Source organism: Gigantopelta aegis, chromosome 9 (assembly GCF_016097555.1).
Source record: "Gigantopelta aegis isolate Gae_Host chromosome 9, Gae_host_genome, whole genome shotgun sequence".
Taxonomy (NCBI): Eukaryota; Metazoa; Mollusca; class Gastropoda; order Neomphalida; family Peltospiridae; genus Gigantopelta; species Gigantopelta aegis.
This window is the reverse complement of record NC_054707.1, coordinates 24,991,976-25,012,310: the sequence shown is the minus strand read 5'-3', so window position 1 is coordinate 25,012,310 and position 20,335 is coordinate 24,991,976. Positions and strand designations below refer to the sequence as shown.

General features: G+C 36.1%; 1 protein-coding gene across 2 annotated transcripts in view; it reads right to left on the bottom strand.

The window, feature by feature from the left end:
* Positions 1 to 16,825, bottom strand: part of LOC121381910 (cysteine and glycine-rich protein 1-like) — a 29,074-nt gene extending 12,249 nt beyond the window's left edge. The window contains exons 1-5 of one of the 2 annotated variants that reach the window (XM_041511321.1): positions 16,733 to 16,825; positions 10,311 to 10,432; positions 6,305 to 6,467; positions 5,001 to 5,127; positions 2,178 to 2,271 (exon numbers count right to left, since the gene is read on the bottom strand). In XM_041511321.1, coding sequence (XP_041367255.1) covers positions 2,178 to 2,271; positions 5,001 to 5,127; positions 6,305 to 6,467; positions 10,311 to 10,425 — 499 coding nt within the window. In that variant the 5' untranslated portion in view covers positions 10,426 to 10,432; positions 16,733 to 16,825. The remainder of the gene's footprint in view (positions 1 to 2,177; positions 2,272 to 5,000; positions 5,128 to 6,304; positions 6,468 to 10,310; positions 10,433 to 16,732) is intronic. The other variant, XM_041511322.1, reaches the window with a different exon arrangement.
* Between the last annotated feature and the right edge of the window lie 3,510 nt (positions 16,826 to 20,335).

Genomic DNA, 20,335 nt, shown 5'->3' with positions numbered 1-20,335 from the left:
CTTTACTCGTGGCCCAGACATACTACTGGCTGATGTGAATGACATTTTAACTCCTGTTGAACCAGCCATTAATCCTGCTGGTCGATTGTACAGTCTGTCAGAGAAGGAAGCACATCAGGATTGTGTCTGACAATATTTTAATCCATCACATTCAGGTAAACCTAAGCATATGAAAATAGGTTAGAAATATGGAAGGCTGAACCTAAATGTTCAGTGTATGTTTGCAGTAAAAATTGTAAAGTGTGGTTTGGTTAGTTGAAATATTAAATTATCTTAAATTAGTCATTACTGTTTTACTAGTTTGAAGAAAGCAAGGACTCCAAGATTGTGTATGTTACATAACATTGTTTCATTATAATTTTGATTTAAAAAAGCATTATTGGAAACAACCAGCCTCAGTGGTGTGGTGGTCAAGCCATCAGACCTAAAGCTGGTAGGTACAGGGTTCGCAGCCCGATACCGGCTCCAATCAAGAGCAAGTTTTAACTACTCAATGGGTGGGTGTAAGGCCACTATGCCCTCTTCACTCTCACTAACCACTAACAATTAACAACTAACCCACTGTCCTGGACAGACAGACCAAATAGCTGAGGTGTGTGCCCAGGACAGCGTGCTTGAACCGTAATTGGATATAAGCATGAAAATACATGTAAATTGAAATGAATACTGGTAACAGTATCTTCGGGGTGGCCAACAGCTTACTTGAACTATTAACAATTGGTTAACAAGCTGTTGTGTGAAACACTGTGATTCAGTTAAGTGCAGAGCACGCATGTGTACATAAGTGGCTCTATCTCAGAAACCCTTGAAGTGGACATCCTCAGCTTCATAGGGACTTTTTCTACACATATATATCTATGTTTTATTAACTTTTTGAAAAAAATCTGCAATTACTCATTTCATGGAGGTGAAGGTGAAGGTCAATCTGAAAATATGTATTATTATTTTTAGCTTTCAATTTCATTGGAAAATCTTCTAAAAAGCTTTAAAATGATAGTTCAATGACCTTCCTAACTTAATCTGGAGCAAAGTTATCACATTTTTAATAACATGACCTGGTTCACTTTTTATGAATTAGGTAAAACTTTGGTGACCTATATCTTGGAAACCGTTTGACTGATAGGTCTAAATGTTTGGCTGATATGTTGTGTCGGAGTCCCCTACTAGTGTCACTAAAAACTGAGAGGGTCAGTGCTAAAAAGGCAAACAAAGTGATACGTTTGACATGGAATATATATTGGAAAATATGGATGATTCGCTCTGTCTTGTTAGAAAGTTAATATCTAACCTCAACAGAAGCACATGTGCATAAAAAAGCAATACCAGGAAAAAGACTATGCAACAACTCTGGACACCAGATATTTCTAACCTTAGATCTATCAACACATGGTTTAAGCACGTCTCACCTTTGGTGTTGCCAGTGACAGAGTCCAGAACATGATCATGTGAGGAAGGCTCAAAAGGTTGGCTTGATGGAAGATTTGACAGGTGTGAATGAGTGTCACCAGTGTAGCATCTATACAGAATTCAGCTACAATTCCAAATGTTTAAATCATCTCAGACCCACCCCCACTCCACACCTGACAGAGTTGGTGGAAATACAGACAGCACAGCTTCATTAACAGAACATAATCAGGAAATTTGGTATTTTAGGTACCATACAAATATTCATGTGTTGTTGGTATCATTACAGGTAGTATTCTACCAAATAGCATCTCGTCCAGGTCAAAGTTTGAGGTGCACCCAACTTTTGATAGAGCACATCATGGTTCCTTGAGTGCCATTGGTGACATATGTGACAGGACGTGTTGTAATAAAGTGTTGTTTTATGTGACCAAAAACTTGCCGTGATTTGATTTGAACCAGTGTTAGTGTACCACGTACTGTGATGCTTGAAAGATAGGTGGGATGTCATAAAAATAAGCTGGTCAATTTTTGTGCGGGACAGCAGTTGTTGTAGGACGCTTCCTGTTATCTCAGAAACTAGCAGCTTGACCCCCCCCCCCCCCCCCCCCATTTTCTGTGATTTATTTCAAGGGTGAGGTGTTTTAGTATTTATACATGTTGTGTGTATTTTGATTGATACATTGCATGTAACAGTTATAGCCCCATATGTTATTATGGTCGTCTATCGGATTTTATTTGGTGTGATACAGCCTACAACTGAGTTATCGTACCTTTGCAAAACAGATCATTTTCATGGACGGTCATAGTAGTAGAGTCAAGAGACTTCTTGCACTGGTTACACCGGAAACATGCCTTGTGGTAAGACTGAAATATTAACAACAAAAAGTTTGTTTTGTTTAACGACACCACTAGAGCACATTGATATATTAATTATCAGCTACTAGATGTCTAACATTTGGTAATTTCAACATTAAGTCTGAGAGGAAACCACCATATTTTTCTATTAGTAGCAAGGGATCTTTTACATGCACCACCTCAGACAGGATAGCACATACCACACCTTTGATATGCCTATCGTGGTACACTGCTGGCACGAATAGCCCAATGGGCCCACCGACGGGGATCAATCTCAAACCAACCGTGCATCAAGCGAGCACCTTACCACTGGGTTACGCCTCGCCCCCAAAATATGAATAAAGACAGATAATAAATGATATGACAAGTATAAATGATAAAAAGATTAATATTTATTAAATAATCTCCCCTTATTTTATTGGGGGGGGGGGGGGCTTAAAACTGTTATTTTAAAGTACGTTGAAGTCTGGTATCAGACTTTAGTTTTTGAAAAATACAGGCGAATGAAAAATTACACACATAAAATACTTAGGTGAGTGAAAAAATTGCACAATTAAAAATGCTAATGCCAGTCAAAAATCAAAGATTATTAATTCAGGTAGTAAATTGATAAATTATACTTTATCAATAAAGTGTTGGTTGGGGAATTTATATGGTATTTTTAATTCAACAAGTAAGCAACGATTCAAGTAACCTTTTAAATGTTCATTGTATAAATAAACAGATCTTTCTATCACAAGCATGAGGTGTGAATAATGAAAACAATGTACAATATTATTTTATGTGCATTGCTTTTCACATACATATATGAATATGCTCCCAGTGAGCAAAATACTGCGCCAAATTGTCTATTTAACTTTATAAATTGCAGAAATCAACAGTTATTGTCTAAAAAATATCAATTATTACATGAAATTCTTTCACCAAATTAAAATAACATTTACTAACTACTCTCAAAATTCGCAATTGGCAACCCTGCATACGTCAGATAGAAATTAAGTGCACTGTACATGTTTGATCGAGCAGGGCTTCTAGGTTATGGCAGCCCCACTCCCAGGGCTAGTGATATTCACGGTTCAGGGCATACAATTTGAATTTTAGAGACAACCGATATGTCGTTTGTGTGGTTTTAGTGTTTACACGAACGATTTTTTTTCAGTAGTTAGATACAAATGCAAATTTTAATGGATCACGGTAATTAAACGGGAATGCAATATGAACAAATTTAGTAGCTTTTCTCCATCAAATGTCCTATTATAAATACAATTTTTTTTTTTTTAATTTTAAATAGATAACACGTCTTTTTAAATTTTCTGACGAACGATTACAGCTTTTGCACAAACAATCGGTCGTTTATGTTCATATTGGTTTTGCATAACCGACAGATGAACGACTTCGTTCGTGCCAAATTTTATGCCCTGAAGGTTGGGCTAGTAAGTAATTACTATCGTCATACCAGACGGCTAGTGAAAAACGTCTGTTTTGTAAATTTATATGATTATCCTGCCCCACCCACCTACCCAAATATAAAGGTTTTTAAGCTCTATCTCCCTCTTTGGGCGACATGCATGTACCTATATAAGATCATTCATGTTAGTAAAATCATATTTATTAAAGTAGGGCTAGAGAATTTTTAATCATGGCTATTTAATTTGTTAAATCACTGATCACATGGGCAGTGGATTTTTATAAAAATTCTAGAAGCTTTGGATCAAGCTTACACATTTTAAAGCCAATTGTCTGTGATGCATGCCATTATGTAATAAATTGTTGATTTATGTGAACAAGGATATCTAAATATAACTGTCATGGGGAAACCGTCCAATTTTATATTTAACCAGTACTAGTGCATCAAATATGTGAATTAGTTCAGATTAGAATTCAATTTTCTACATTTAATATAAATATATGGTTAACCTTCTGACTACTGCAGGCGAGATATCTCGCCCGACGTCACGTCAGTCGATATACTGTACACTGTATACAGTGCATTCCCCAATTCATATTTCCCGCCGTTTTGCACATGACACTCACCGGAATCGGAAATATAATTAAAGAAAAAAGATTTTTTTTCAAAATGGTGGTTTTTTTTTTGATTTTTTCAACTGAAAATACCTTGAAATTTTGAGTTCAAAAAGTGGTTTTCGGCAAGTATTTTCGCTTGAAAACAATGGCGGCACGTCGCGGCAATTTTCAGGGATCGATAGCTGATTGTGACAGCTAATTTGATAATAAATTTGATCGTTTTACCAACAACGAAAATGACCAAATATTGCAATATGAACCGTAGTTCGGGTTTTAAAAAAAATTCTGGTCAGAAAACCACTGTTATCGGAAATAATGGACATAAATACTGGACAGCTGGCCACAAATGCCCGTAAGTAAACGCAACTTTTTCGATTTTTTGCCTAATTTTAATCACCATTAGCCGATCTAAAATGATAAAAATTACAAAAAAAGACACGAAAATAATACTTACCGATTCATATATGAACTTTATTTCATGTATTTATGAAACATTTAACTGAATATATGTGAGTAAAAATTATAAACTTGTACCCACTCAACGTGGTTTTTGTTAAAAGTTAATCCAGTAGTCTAAAGGTTAAAGGGAGCTGCTCTGTTGACAGCCTCTTCAGGTACTACAACGTTTTAAAAGGTGAATATTTTGTAAATTGTTAATGTTTGACATTGCAATGCTATAAAAAGTCAATTATATATACAAATATATATATTACTTTGCCAGCTCCAATGATTTTTTCAGCGAAGTACACGGCTCGATTACAAGAGGGGCAGACATCACTTCCTGCACCTAGCTTTCCTCCAGCAACGGAATCTGTCAGGGCTTGAGCCTGGGCCAAGTGGCTGAAAGTCAAAATAAAACATTAAATACCGGGCAAATTTTTTAAATGATATACCACAAGAAAAAACAAAACCGTAATTTATTCATGGAATATTAAATACTACGGAAAAATTTAAAATTACATACCATAAAAAATTGCTAACGACTCAGTCATGTCCTTAAGGATTTGTGCTTTTATTCTTATCTAGATTTGTCACAACAGACCCTGTCAACACTGCCAATTAACACAACTCTCCTAGAATTTGGTCCTCTCTTCCAGTCACCCACAGTATGGGACTACTGTAAAAAGGATTAACTGCTCCTGCTCAAACAAACAAAATAAGACTTAACAGCTGACCCATAGTAGTCGACCTCATTATAATCCCTGAGTAAAGATAATGCCTAATGTTAAATTATAGATTGTTTTCCACTCTGCTGTCTCTTGTGACGATAATATGTAAGTGAAATTTCAGTATTTGCATTGGGAAGTTGGCAGTACTGTTGACTGCTTTAAAATGTTGCACATTTCTTTGCATCTAGTGATGTGCTGTTATGAAATTTGGCTTTGTTTTTGACAAAAGAGTAGTTTCGGTTTCGATTCTTATTGATATTTTAATAAGAAAACTTTGCAACGGTCAAAAAGAACAGTTTACAGAACAATCATGTTCCAGGCTTGTGTGTCTATTAAAATAAAATAAAATACTAGTCACAAAACGCAAAAATATGAGTTGTTGCCAGGATTTTAGTACTGACTCAACTAGAAATTTTGTAAAACATTTTGTTGCCCTTTTCGGATGAGTGGGGATAAAAAAGGCATATTTGGAAACCAAAAGTAAAGTTACTTTTTTTCTTCTATAACCGAAACTGAACTGATTCCATGTTTAACCGCACATCACTATTTGGATCTTTTTGTAGTTTTAATAAATAACCCCAATTTAAATGGAAATACATGTAATTTTATGGTTATTACATGTTGATTTTTGATAACTGACATTGTTTATGTATAAAAAAATGTAACTGCTTTCATTAAAGATACAAATTCTTAGAAGTTCAATCGTACTTGAAATTTAATTCTAAATGCTTCATAGTTTAAAAACCGACCATCAGACTTTATAAAAAAAATAAAAAATTGGTTGGCAGCTACATGTACATATTTATACATGTATGCCATGGCCTTTAAAAAAGTAAAGTTTCACATACTTCTGATTCTGCTGGTTCGAGGCTGAACCCATGGACAAGCCCGCTCCACCTGCACCAAAGCCATACCCTTTTGGGCCAAAATTCTTCACATGGCAAGATCGGCAGTAAAGTTTGTCATCATGGTCAGCAACTGTGGTGCTATCAAGTAGCTTGTTGCAGGTATCTACCAAAAGAAAACAATAAATGCTATTTTTAACATAATAATAATTTTTAAAATATTTCCATTTTTCATTACAATTTTTTGGTGATGAAAATTTCCTCACTTAGAAATTAATCTGGGCACTTATTATCAGTGTAATTTGCTTGCTCTGCATGTATATACTCAATACAAGTATATTCACACTGAACCAAGATAAAATTAAATTATGTATATTAATGCTAAACCCCTCAACTATAAATGACTATTATATTAAGTGGTCACTGGGGTTTTGTTTTCAGGCAGCCAGTGGTTCTGTCACCATCTGTTCAACTGGGGTCTACTTTTTCATGCACATATATTTTTAAAATTCAGATCACTTTCTCACAGAATTTCTACATATTCTGTTTCTCTTCGATACCGTATTCTGGATTGATTTTTTAAAAACGGATCATCATCATGTGTATGCCATTCGAAGTACAACAATGCAATAGCAAACAGAATGCAAGCAAGCCATAGGATTTCAAATTTCATGGGAAACACTTTTTGGGTTCCGTGCCCCTAGATCATGGGAACCCATCGGAAGCTGTTTTTAGGTTCCATGAAAACAAGTTATGGGAACCCTTTTCTTATACCATAATGCAATGGATTGTCAAAATGCTATGCAGGTTGGGTAATATGTTCGAATCTTGCCAACTGACTTATTATTTTAAATGACAACAAATAAAGGTTCCAATCCAGACAACTGACTGGGTTTTTTACATTAAATATTTTATAATATATATATATATTTAAGCCAGCAGTAATCTTTATTTTTTAATATATTTATAACTGTTCGATCTCTATCACTGACTTTTCTGTCAGTTTAGTGTAATGTTATATGATGATTATGATGCACCTTTCTGAGGCTTTGTGTCTGTCCTAGAATAAACTAAATGTGGAGGTTCATCATTGTCGATTATTATATATGTTAATAAGTTTAATGATGCCCAGTAGTTCTGAAAATCACTAAGTCCCCAACTGGCCGTTTGCACCATCATCGAGATACACCGATCTGTTTGCATTATGGCCAGTTCTGGGCTGAAAAAGTTGAGTCTGCCCAAGCTACCGATTATCCAACGCACAAATCCGTGGAAAGAGACGTTTTCAAACTCAATATTTCTGACAGTCGCGCCCCTTCCCCTCTCCTCCACATTACATACGCATGCTATTCTGACTGACAACTACATAAATATAACAGTTTACGTCATTTCCGCCCTTAATGAAAAGACAGGAAATAGTGGAGCTTATTTGATTGTACATGTACAATAGGAAGATGGATGTCGAAAATCACAACTTTTTTTGTATCGTATTTTGGCAATTTCATAAGCACCTCATGTGTAATGGTCACTGCAAACTCTACATCTAACAGATATCAGATCGTTATCAACTGCATCGACTTCGACTGCAAAATCGCCACTAAATGGCCAATATTACAATTTTGGGTCGGGTTTGATTTGAGCGCGGTGTCGAACTCTGATTCGGGTTTACTCGAACACTGAGGAGTATGGCGAATACTAAAATCCGAATCAGGTGTTGTCATTGTGTTGAAAACTATCTCCAGTAGTTTTATATGAGAAACATTATTATTTTAATTTTTTTAATCGACATAATAATCATGGGAAACGAAATTTCGGTTCCGTGGTTTTGCCGACACGCTACCGGTAACGATTGTTACCGTGAAATCCGATGGCCTGGCAAGCCTCAGTGTTTCTGCAAGAAAGACATTTTTGGGTATGGCACTATAGAATTGAATGCAACAGTCAACAGGGGGTATAAGGGACCTCCCCGAGAGAAAATCATACAGTAATGATAAAGAGTAATTAATTTGGTCAAAAGGTTAAGTAAAAACAATTCTGCAAGCTCTTTTGGGTGTGGCTCCATATCCATTTTACCTTCCGGCAGAAACCCTGGGCCTCGATCTTCAGACCAAACTGCGATGGCAATTTACATGCAGGAAGTAAATTTATACAAGTACCTGATAATGATAATAAAATGCCGCTGCAGATGAATTTTACAAAAGATTTTTGTGCCAGCACTGCTGATTGCTGTCACTAATTTCAAGGATATCACTGACATTTTTTACTTGACCCATTATATCTATACATGCTGCAGGTCAATTATTTGAAGTTTAGAGAACAGGGTTTTTTTAATTTAAATTTTAACTTGGTTGAATTTCCTCCTTATACATGTAGCTCATGGGGGTCAGAATGACCAAATTGGAAGTGGTCAAGTAGTTTATGGAGAAGAAGTTGAAGAAATTACAGTTTAAATGCATTCTTCTACACAACCATTAACTTCACCCCCAAATATTGGGACAAACATTATTGGGGGGGGGGGGGGGGGGGGGGGGGGTGGCGCGCTCCTGATCGGTAACTGTACTCGTAACACGGGTCGACGAAGAAACATCCTTGTGTTTCCCCCCTTTCCGGACACTTTTCGGAGTGTCTACAGACTTATGCTGAAGCAGACGACAAGATTTTGCTGGTACCCGAACCCTGAGTCTGCGAACCGAACCGAACCCACTGGTCAGGAGACCACGTGGCGCAGATCTCACAAAGGAAATTGACAACCATATCGTCTTTACGTCGTAAAGGAAATTGACAACCATATCGCGCACAAACTTTCTGTGCGCTAGCTGTTAATAAACTCGCGTCGGACATAGTAAATTCAACACAGAATTCCCAACTACCAACCATATGTCAAGTTCAACCGAAAAACAAACACAAAATTATAAGTAAAGAAAACTTTTTGCCAAGCTTAAACAGGTGTTAACAGGTGGACTGCAGAATTGAGAATGAAGTTACAGGTAGCCCGTGCAAGGATAGCATTGCGCATATCCGGCAAGGGAGAGAATTCTGCAGTGTGTGAATTCTGCAGTGTGTAGGTATGACTCAGGTTGAATAGCATATTTGTTGTGCTAGCACAGTAATTTGAATAAGACATATATATATATATATATATATATATATATGAAGACTATTGGGCATATAATATGACGACTATTATCATTTCTGTACATGTTGAGAAGCTTGATTTTTTTTTTACATAGGAATAATTTTTCCCTTTTGGACTTTGCCCGTAAGCCTCAGAATGACCAAATTAATAAATTTGTTTCTCTGTGTGCCAAAGAAAGCTTCTCACAAAATTTGGCTGGAACTGGTGAAGTAGTTTTGGAGAAGAAGTCGAAAATGTTTACGCATGACGCACATTACACGACGGTGAACAAAACCGGCTCAGGTGACCTAAAAAAATATACATATACATGTAATCAGAGTACTGGATATTATTTTAAGATTTACTAACTTCAATTCATTATATTAAAGTTTGTTTTGTTTAACCACACCACTGGAGCACATATTGATTAATTAATCATCGGCTATTGGATGTGAAATACTTGGCAATTCTGACACGTAGTCATCAGACGAAACAATCTTTTATATGCAGTTTCCCAGATAGGAAAGCATATACCACAGCCTTTGGCCTGTTGTGGTGCACTGGTCAGGGTTTCTGCTGGAGGGTAAAATGGGTATGGCACCATACCCAAATGTTTTGGAAGATTTTAAATTTTTAAATTGACCGTTTGGCAAAATTAATGACTCGTATGATTTTCTTTACCCTAAACCTAAGCCATTTTCTTTCTGGGGGAGGCCCCCCATACCCACTATTGATTGCACGGTTGAATTTAGCACATGTACACATTGTAAATATTCAATTTCATAGCGCCATACACCAAAACAAATTCTGGCAGAAACGCTGCTGGTTGGAACGAAAAACACAATTCATAATTAATTAAGTTTATAACAGTATGAGATGATTCATTGTTCTTACTGCATTTAACACACAGCTTGTGAAATTTCTTTCCCAGAACTCTCATTTCTTCTGCAAAGTACACAGGTTTGCTGCACTGTGGACATAGTGCCGATCCACCCAGCACTGGAGGCATTGTTGTTCTGAAACAAATATGAATGTGTCACACAAAACTGTAGAAAATCATTCTTTTATTTTTTAAAGACCCATAGCAGGTGAAATAAAAACTCTGGATGTTCTCGCCTGTTATTAACACATACACAAATGTACATTGAATAAGGATAAGATTGTTTGAATAGTCTTTTCGGTCTATTGTGAAATGAATGTTCATGGTTTAGACAGGGCTTCTAGAATTTTTTTTATAAAATCCACTAGTGATGGGATCACTGATTTTAAAAATGTACTAGCCACATTAAAAATTCACTAGCCCTACTTTACTTTAAGTTAATATAATTTTACTAAACAATTACAATAATCAGATTTGTCACCTAAAGAAGGAGATATATACATAATCATTTGGAGGGATTCCTTTTTGCGTTTTGCGGTGGCTATGCTACTTTCACTTTATCAATGGTACTTCTATACTACAGTGACGTTCCAAATGTTTGTTTTTTTAAAGCTCATTATGCGATGTTAGTATTTTTCCATTTTTGTGACACTTTTGGATTGCTGTTTATGTTAACTGTTTTTAACATATGTAAAATTATAGGCAATCTAATGTTATGTCTACATATATTCCTTTAGAGATAAAATAGCAGCAGATAATTTAGCCGTCCCCAGCGGTCTGAGCACATTTAAAAAAAAACTTTTGGCTCGACTCTATACTGAACATTTACTTTACACTGGTTGCAAATTACAACTGTTAAATATAACGTTGTTTACTAATTTGCTGCGCATCAAGTATCTAAAATTCAGCCTAAAACATTTGTCGAAATACTAGCAGTATGTCTGCGTGAATAAACGTCCTGTAATCGTGAAGTTTGCAAGTTTAATTTACAGGTCATGACGTAACCAGATTGCGGTTCGTGTAAATTTAATTTTGTGTAACCGACACACGAACAGAACGGCGGTTCGCGTGAAATATTGTGCCCAGGAATGTGTGTGCGATATAAAAGAAACAATCTTAAAATTAGTGGGGAGAATTTCAAAAGTTATGCCCCTTGACAGTCGGAAATAACAACTTTCGAGTAAACGCTAATGCAGTATTAATCTCGCTATTTGTTATTTGTACATCTACTTTGCGCATGCTTGTTTTGAGCCACTTCCATCAGATTCCGTAACCAGCTTTATTTTTGGCAATCAGAATAGCTCGTTCCTTTTCGCTTCCTCCATGTGGCCGATGTCACACGATTTCTTGCATGCAGAAAAAGCAGACATGTCTCGATTGACTGTTCATGGAATACCGCTTGCCGCAGTGTTCTCGCTGGGTGAAAATTAAAGGAGGGCGGCCGCTCGGCACCACACCCTTCAAAAAAAAAAAGAAAAAAAAAAAAAAAAAAAAAAAAAAAGAGGATAATTAAAACGCTGATTAAACTGTTTAACTCTTATCTTTATTTTTGCTGAGTATTTAACAATGTACTGTCATTACAACTCCTAGCAATAGCAATAAACTGGGTGCAGTAAGCCTCGGCAGACAATTGTGATTTAGTTCCATGTAATATTTTTTATTGTCACACATATATATATATAGTGGATTTTAAAATGGGGCAGAACTGATGGATACATTAAGTAGTAACTGGGTATGGACACCCATATTCATTCAGAAATTATGGTTTAGAAATAAATTACTTTAAAAAGAGCCTAAATTTGGTCATCTTTTTGGGTCAAATTAGTCAAATTGCTAATAATGTTTCAAGTCCAGCTTAAACCCTGAATGTGATAACACTGTGCCATGGGGTTGGTACACTTTTAATTTCTTTTTAGTTTAAATGATTTACAAATAGGCCTACTGACATTATTTTTTTGTGAGAGTTTTATTAGACATTTTACAGTTAGAATTCTTAATAACAATACTATAGTTGTTACAATATCAATTTACATTCACTTCACAGGTTTGTGTCCATGGAGAAATCATATTATTCTGTGATGAAAACTAAACTTATTGTACATGTGTACTTGTTTTAAATAAAACAGTATTTATGAGCATAAACAAATCAGTTTCAATTCTTTATTCATAAATCCAGGGTTCCAGCTGGAAAATTTTCATTAATAGCCAAAGTTGTAGCCAAATGTTTACTTTTATAGCCACGATATAAATTTTATAGCCAAAAGAGCGGATTGAAAATTTTAATATTTATATTTGTGTAATTTATTCTCAAATTCATGTGGTGTATTTGTCCTAGTGAGCAATACATTTGTGATTCTTTTCAGGTTTTCTTGAACTGCTTTTTAAATGGCCCATTCAGATTGTTAACAAACTATAATTATGAAACAAAAACAACCCAAGGTAAAGTGTATACCGGTATGTTTAAATTTTATTTGTGTCAGAAAACTATGTTACCTGTGATGGAACATCATATTTCTTGTATACAAAGATCAAACAGGCCCCAATATTCCATTTGTGTGAAAATTGTCTCTTAGAGGATGCCCCTAGTCTGTGGTTGGGATGTTTTAATATCTTTGTACGATCAACAAGCCTATCGCCGATAGTATCGCTATCGGTGGTCAAAACGTCAACCAGGTACATGCCGTCATAATTATCTTTATTTAGTTTCATCCTCAGTAGTGGCGGCGCAAGTTTCAGTTGATTCGTTGATGTCGGTGTCAGCCATGTGGACTTCCCGAACAGGTAGAAGCATATCTGTTATTTGTACCTGAGATTTCAAATCGCGATCCCGTTTGTACTTGGTTGGTCGCGGCATTGTGTTGTAATCACTGGCGGTCCCGCAACGCTTAGCGTCACCACGTGATAACTGTGATTAAAGATCCCATTTGAACGAGCGTTTGATTTACTAGAACAATGTTTTAAAATTAAACCTAAACAATGATACAAAATGCAAATTATCTTGGTAGATAAAACATAAGAATATAATTCGGTGTGGAAACTTAAATAAAAAATTGTGGACCCGCATATCTGGCGTTTTAATAGGTTATACCGAGCTTACACAAACTGAAATAAATATATTAATACGAATGAAGTACTCGATCGAACAGAGCCCTGTATCATGTATGTAGATTTTATTCGTGAGGAATTGTTAACGATTTGATTGGTTCACGATTCACTGCATCCACATTTTATTTTATTAAGGGCAAGGGTTTCGCGCGTATATTTTCTTTGGAATGGCGGCGACATTAAAAATATATATATATATTAGGAAAATAAGATAATCCGAATTGCGGGAAACATTGGTTGAAAAAAATAAATTGCCATTTTGTATCGCCTGATTGACCAGATTATAGCCAAATTTGTGATAATTTGCCAAATGGCGACAATGGCGAACGGCAGCTGGAACCCTGTAAATCTATTATCATGATTCAGAATTCCAAATGATTATGTATATATTTCAAAGCCTTAGCACCCATTACGCACAGTATGCATGTGCATAATGCAAAAACTAAAACTGGGAATAGGTCGAGGCTGTCTGCAATTGTTCTATAAAATGTCCTCTTAAAATTGACTAAAAAAAAAACGATTACAAAAAAAAAAAAAAAAAACATTTTGTACCATCCCAGTGAATACATCCTCTGGTGAGCTGGTGGTTACGTAATACCTAACATGTCACGTCAGGAATTAGTCTTCGAACTGAAGAAACAAAACATACCTGCTTTTTGCAGATGCATCACAATGTTTTGTAATTACATCCATCCTATTAAGCCAGTACCAATTATATATTATTTTTCAATACAAAATAAACCACCATTATCAAAGTGTTGAAATAACTGTATTATGTTTCGTACATAAATTAACCCACATACTGAAATAATAATCGGAGTGTTTTCTTGGTTAATTGGTCTTTTCTTTCCGTGGCCTTTCTGTGGTTCCTGATTGGCAGGTGTATATTCAGACGGTCCCCAGACACGGTGGCTAGACACACTAAAAGACGTGGCTCTTTTATGAAGATCACAGGGTATTGTGTGATAACAGCACGGATACACCTCAAATCGTAATGGACATTACCAACCACCCTTCTTTATAACTGTAAGTCATTCTGTAAAACCCTTGATTAAGTAGACTTTCGAATCTAAAATCACAAAACTGACCAATTACGTCGTCCCAAAGAAAAGAAAAGTATCACTTGGGTATCATGAGTGGTAGTTTTTGCTCGAATGTACCAATAGGCCTAATAATATGCATTTTTTCTTTGGATTTTTTTTTAAAAAGAAAAATACTATAACTGCATTTCATTCTATTGATGTAACCTGAAATATATTTAGTAAAATAGTTCATTATACTATCAAGTCATTTATGTTGTTTTACAAGTCAGGTTGGTAAAAGCGAAACAAGTGCCTTGTCGTAAATTAGAGCGTTTGTTTACACTGCATAGAGAAGATGGACGGAGCTGACGTCACTTCAACCCAAGCCATACCACCGGACGTCACAAAAACGAAACAAAATGGCTGCCCCCAGTTAGCAGGAATAATCATGGGTTTTTATTAATTAACTCTAAAATTACGCGTTTTTCATTTGTTAAAGTGTCAGTATGTGTTGGTCCGGGTATGCATCTTTCCAACACATAAGGCTCTTGTTTGAGTTGACTGTGCATAGAGAAGATGGACGGAGCTGACGTCACTTCGCCCCAAGCCATACCACCAGACGTCACAAAAACAAAACGGCTGCCCCCAGTTAGCAGGAATAATCATGTTTTTTTATTAATTAACTCTAAAATTACGCGTTTTTCATTTGTTAAAGTGTCAGTATGTGTTGGTCCGGGTATGCATCTTTCCAACACATAAGGCTCTTGTTTGAGTTGACTGTACCTTTAATTTTAAAGACATATTTTTTTTTTTAAATGTTTTCTTTTGTATTTGTTTTAACTTATGTTTCAGCTAAAAACTATGTATTTAAAATCTAATTTCAACGTAATTTTGAGGTAACCGATCAGGTAACCCATGGGTTACGCAAATATAATTCACGTAACCAAACAATTGGTTACCTAGGTAAAAACCATGTGAATCAACTTCCTGTTCCCTCAGATTTCGAAATATTGTCCCCTGCAACATGATATGCATATAATACATAAGAAATCGGTAAATGTTGTGTTCATGGTGTTTTTCTTGTGTAAGAATACAATGGCCCATTTCTTCATCTTTGAAAGCAACCATCATATTAGTTAAATTTGGATATTTATTTTGAAAACACAAAACATTAACTCTTAAAATATTTAATTTAGAAATCATTACTCCTCAAAATTAATCATGTTCATGGGTGCAATTCCTGTCTCTTGCCTGTAATTCTGATAATTTTGAGGGGTGGTGGAATCCACATCAAGATCCCAAATCTGCCCCCAGTCAACATACATGTATCTATCCAGACTGGGAATGCATGTACAAATTACAAGGCAGAAATCAAGGCCCTCGAGAAAGCAGTATAAGTTCTGAAGGATACGCCAATCACCAACAAGCAAAACGTTGTACTGCTCACAGACGCACTTTCTGTCCAACTAACAACATCACGGAATCAACTTGCAGCAAAAGTCAACAAGCTCATCCTGCAGTGGATCCCTTCACACTGAAATGTACCAGGCAATGAAAAGGCAGACCATCTGGCCAAGGATGGTTCCAATGGACATCAAAGCCAAACACCATCCTCATACAAAAAATTCAAACAATAATTAAACACTCCCTAAAGAAAAAATGGCAAAGCGAGCACCCAACTTCAATCCAACAGACCCATTAACAACCTCAGTCGAGGGGAACAAGATACAATTTTCAGAGTCACTGCACACACAACACTGTAGACTGCGGTCCCACCTTGCCAGGATTAAGCTTGTCCCCTCTCCAATCTGTTCCTGTGAACAATTATGCCGCAGAAACTGTTGAACACATCCTACAATACTGCCAACAGAGCCAACTCCGAAAAACTTTGGACATGGGGATTCCCATGGTATTTATCGATATAAAACCTGCTTTTTCACTCCATTTGATAAAAACGTGATCTAAGTGTGTTACAGGTTTGTAGATTAGGGCCTAACCAAAAAATCTATTTTGTTTCAAGTATAGTAGCTGAAAAATGTGGAATAGTATTTCCGTAACTAAGTACCCTAATGATCGCTACATGTCCCTCAGACTCCCTGTGCTAAATAATATGTGCATGTGATGTGCCGATATGGCGATTGTTATTTTGTCTTTTCGAGAAATTCCACGCCCTTCCGGTTAACAAAACTAAATATCTTAATCCTAACTTGATTAGTACTTCCCACTATAAAATTGTCTTTGGGCTGAGAGATTTTTTCAAGGTTCACTCACCATTTAATGACATCTTGACTAAAAATAAACAAACAAACCTGCCTGTGTACGGTGCCGAAATCTAAACACAGATCCAACTTGTCCAAAAAGCGCCAAACAAAAACACAGTTTCTTTCCAAGTATTACGCGACGGGGTCCACAAAACAATTTAGGACCCAGGATCAGTTTGAACGATTTCGCGCGAAAAAGAATCGTCACCTGTGTAGTGTTCACAACTATAGTGGCTATTTCGTGCAATGTCGTTTTTTTGTTTTGTCGCGCAAAGTTAGAACGACAATGAGAAAACGCGACAATGCGACGAAATAAAAGCAAAAACGCGACAGGGGCGTAGGCTGGGGGGATTCGGGGGGTTCGAACGACCCCCCCCCCCCCCCCCGCTGAAGCAAATGGTCCGCTTTCAGTACTAAAACATACAGGTTTATAAATATGGAGTTTTGGGTGGTGCAAAAACAAAATAGAAAAAGGTGCACTTGGTTCATATTCGACCCTACCCCCACCCCCACCCCCAGGTCCAGATCACGCTACGCCCCTGGTTGTTGTCTACAATTTGCCATGCGCACTTTGTGTTAAATCACCAGTTAACTCATTAAACAAAAACAACTTTTATTCACAAGTAATTGGCACCTCATATATTTATAACAAGTTTTATATACTATAGTAATTAGAGATGAGGTGACTTGCACCATTTTATTGTATTTATTTACCACTATGATTTTGTAATGTGCTTGCCATTGTATATTAATACACACACACCAGAGGCGAATCTAGGGGAGGGGGGGGGGCAGGGGCCCGCCCGCCCCTAAATTATAGTTATAATTTTATTATATATTAATTTTTCTTTTTTACGACCCCTCTCCAAACCTCCCCCAAAGTTCCCATGGCATTCCACCTAATGTCACTATCTCCCCCCCCCCCCCCCCCCATGGATTTTCTTAAATGACTACTATAAAACATCCATATTTCCTCCCAAACAAATATGGAAAAGAATAGTGAAGAATTGTGTCTTCGACTTTGAGGAAACAGAATGGAAAACACAAATATTTGTAACTCCGGATACTTATCATTTTCTACAAATCCACCCAAACCTACAAATACATAAAGCATGGAATATCTCTCGTTCAAACCCTTTGCTAAAAGAACAGACACATCATGTTATAAGTATATGCGCTACATTTAATATTATATGTTTATGTTGTAAATCGTTTTCTTTTATTTTTATTTTTTACGATCCCCCTCCAAACCTCCCCCAAAGTTTCCTTGGCATTCCACCTAATGTCACTAGATCCCCCCCCCCCCCACCCTGGATTTTCTGGATCGGCCACTGCACACACACACACACACACATACACACACGTCCAGTATTTTTTAATTTTTAGGTTTTACGAACAAGAACTTTTGTGCACAAAGGTAGGAGGAAGGGAAAAAAAAAAAAAAAAAAAAACAAACCTGTTTGGGGTCAGTAGGGTGATTTTTTTTTTAATATGGCTACTTTGATAGATGTGGATTCTTTGTAACAAATAAGATGTTCTAGTAACGTTCTAGTACTTGTGATGTAGCAGAAAAGACGATAAATAATACTTGAATTCCACGAGTGAATTACCCAGTCTGTATAACTCGTAAAATAAAATGGGTATCTGAAAATAATTTACAAGGCTATACAAATCATAAAACTATCACCTACCGATGCTATAAAACATTTAATGAAGAACAGTTTATCTCTGATTTAGCAATGTCTGATCTAGGTGGTATAAAATGTATTAGTAATCCAGATAATGCATTGAGTAAACTGTACTCAATTCTAACTGAACTGCTAGATAAGCATGCCCCAGTTAAAACTAAAAGGGTTAAACGAATGCACCAACCTGAATGGTATTCTGAAGAAATTAAACAAGCTAGGCAAAAGAGGGACAAGTACCATGGGTTTAAAAACTGGGAACTGTACAAAGTCTGGAGAAACAAGACAACAAATCTTATTGACAAAGTCAAAAGGGATTTCTTTAATAATGCAGTTTCTGACAGTAAAAATCCTGGTTATTTCTGGAAACACCTAAAAAGCATTACGCCATGTGTCAACAGACATCCAGTACCAATAAAATTGATATATAACAATAAAACTACCACAGACACATTGGAAATATTAGAAGATCTAAATCAACATTTTGTAAATATATCAAAATCACTCCCCAAAACAAATTAAAAAAACCTAGTATTTGATACTCTTGAGAAACTAGTCCGCCAGAGATTACCTACTCACAGTTCCTTCAGCCTGCGATATATTACAGATATTCAGGTAATTGATACTATCAATAAAATGGACTCCAATAAATCAACAGGTGTTGATGGTCTTGGTCCTAAATTACTAAAACTATGTAAGGAATATATAGCCCCCTCGGTAGCATACATTATTAATATGAGTATTGATACATGTACCTTTCCACAGAAGCTGAAGACAGCAAGAGTAATGCCATGTCACAAAGGTGGATGTAAAGAAGACCCTAATAATTACAGACCTATATCTATTTTACCCACAATTTCTAAAATATTTGAAAAACATGTCTCAAAACAATTAAAAGATTATCTTTACAAATATGAACTACTACACAATGCTCAGTCAGGATTTAGAGACAAACACTCATGTCAGACAGCACTAACATCTCTAATAGACCAGTGGTTGGAACAACTAGATAAAGGAAACATGATTGGTTCTGTATTTTTAGATTTGAGCAAAGCATTTGACTTGGTGGATCACCCAATCTTGCTACAAAAACTTCAGGTATATCGACTGTCACCGAGTACAGTTGAATGGTTTAAGTCATACTTAAACAACAGAAAACAGCGTATACAAATGAACAATATTAGCTCCAAAGAATTGGGTGTAGTATCTGGTGTGCCCCAAGGTTCTATTATTGGGCCTATTTTATTTCTTATGTTTATAAATGATCTTCCATTATCTACCCAAAATGTCAGTGTAGATATGTATGCAGATGACACGACATTACACACATCTGGCAGACATTTGTCAGTAATAGAGACTACGTTACAAACAAACTTAGATGCCGTGAACTCTTAATCTATCAATAATAATATGTCTATAAACCCATCTAAAACTACATGTATGTTAATTGGTACACAGCAAAAATTGGGCCAAACTGGTCAGTTGCAACTAAATATCAATAATAACCCTATATCACCTACTCATTGTCAAAAACATTTAGGACTCTGTGTTGATCAAAATCTTAGTTGGAACACACAAGTTGATCACATTTGTTCACAAGTTTCATCTAAACTGGCTCTTTTGCGACGAATTAGCAAATTTCTCACCCCAGAATCAAAATCTCTATTCTATAATGCATATATTCTTCCCATATTTGATTATGGGTCAGTAACATGGGGTCGTTGCAATAAAACTTACTTTGACAGATTAATAAAGCTACAAAAAAGAGCGGCTAGGCTAATCCTTGATAAACCACTGCCAACTCCTTCAGCAGATCTCTTTAAGGAATTACAGTGGTTGCCTTTTGATTATAGCTGCACATACCATACAGGTACATTAGTATATAAGGCGTTGAACAATCTGACACCTACATGTATAAGTGATTATTTCATACCATCATCAGGCTCAAATAAATATAACCTGAGAT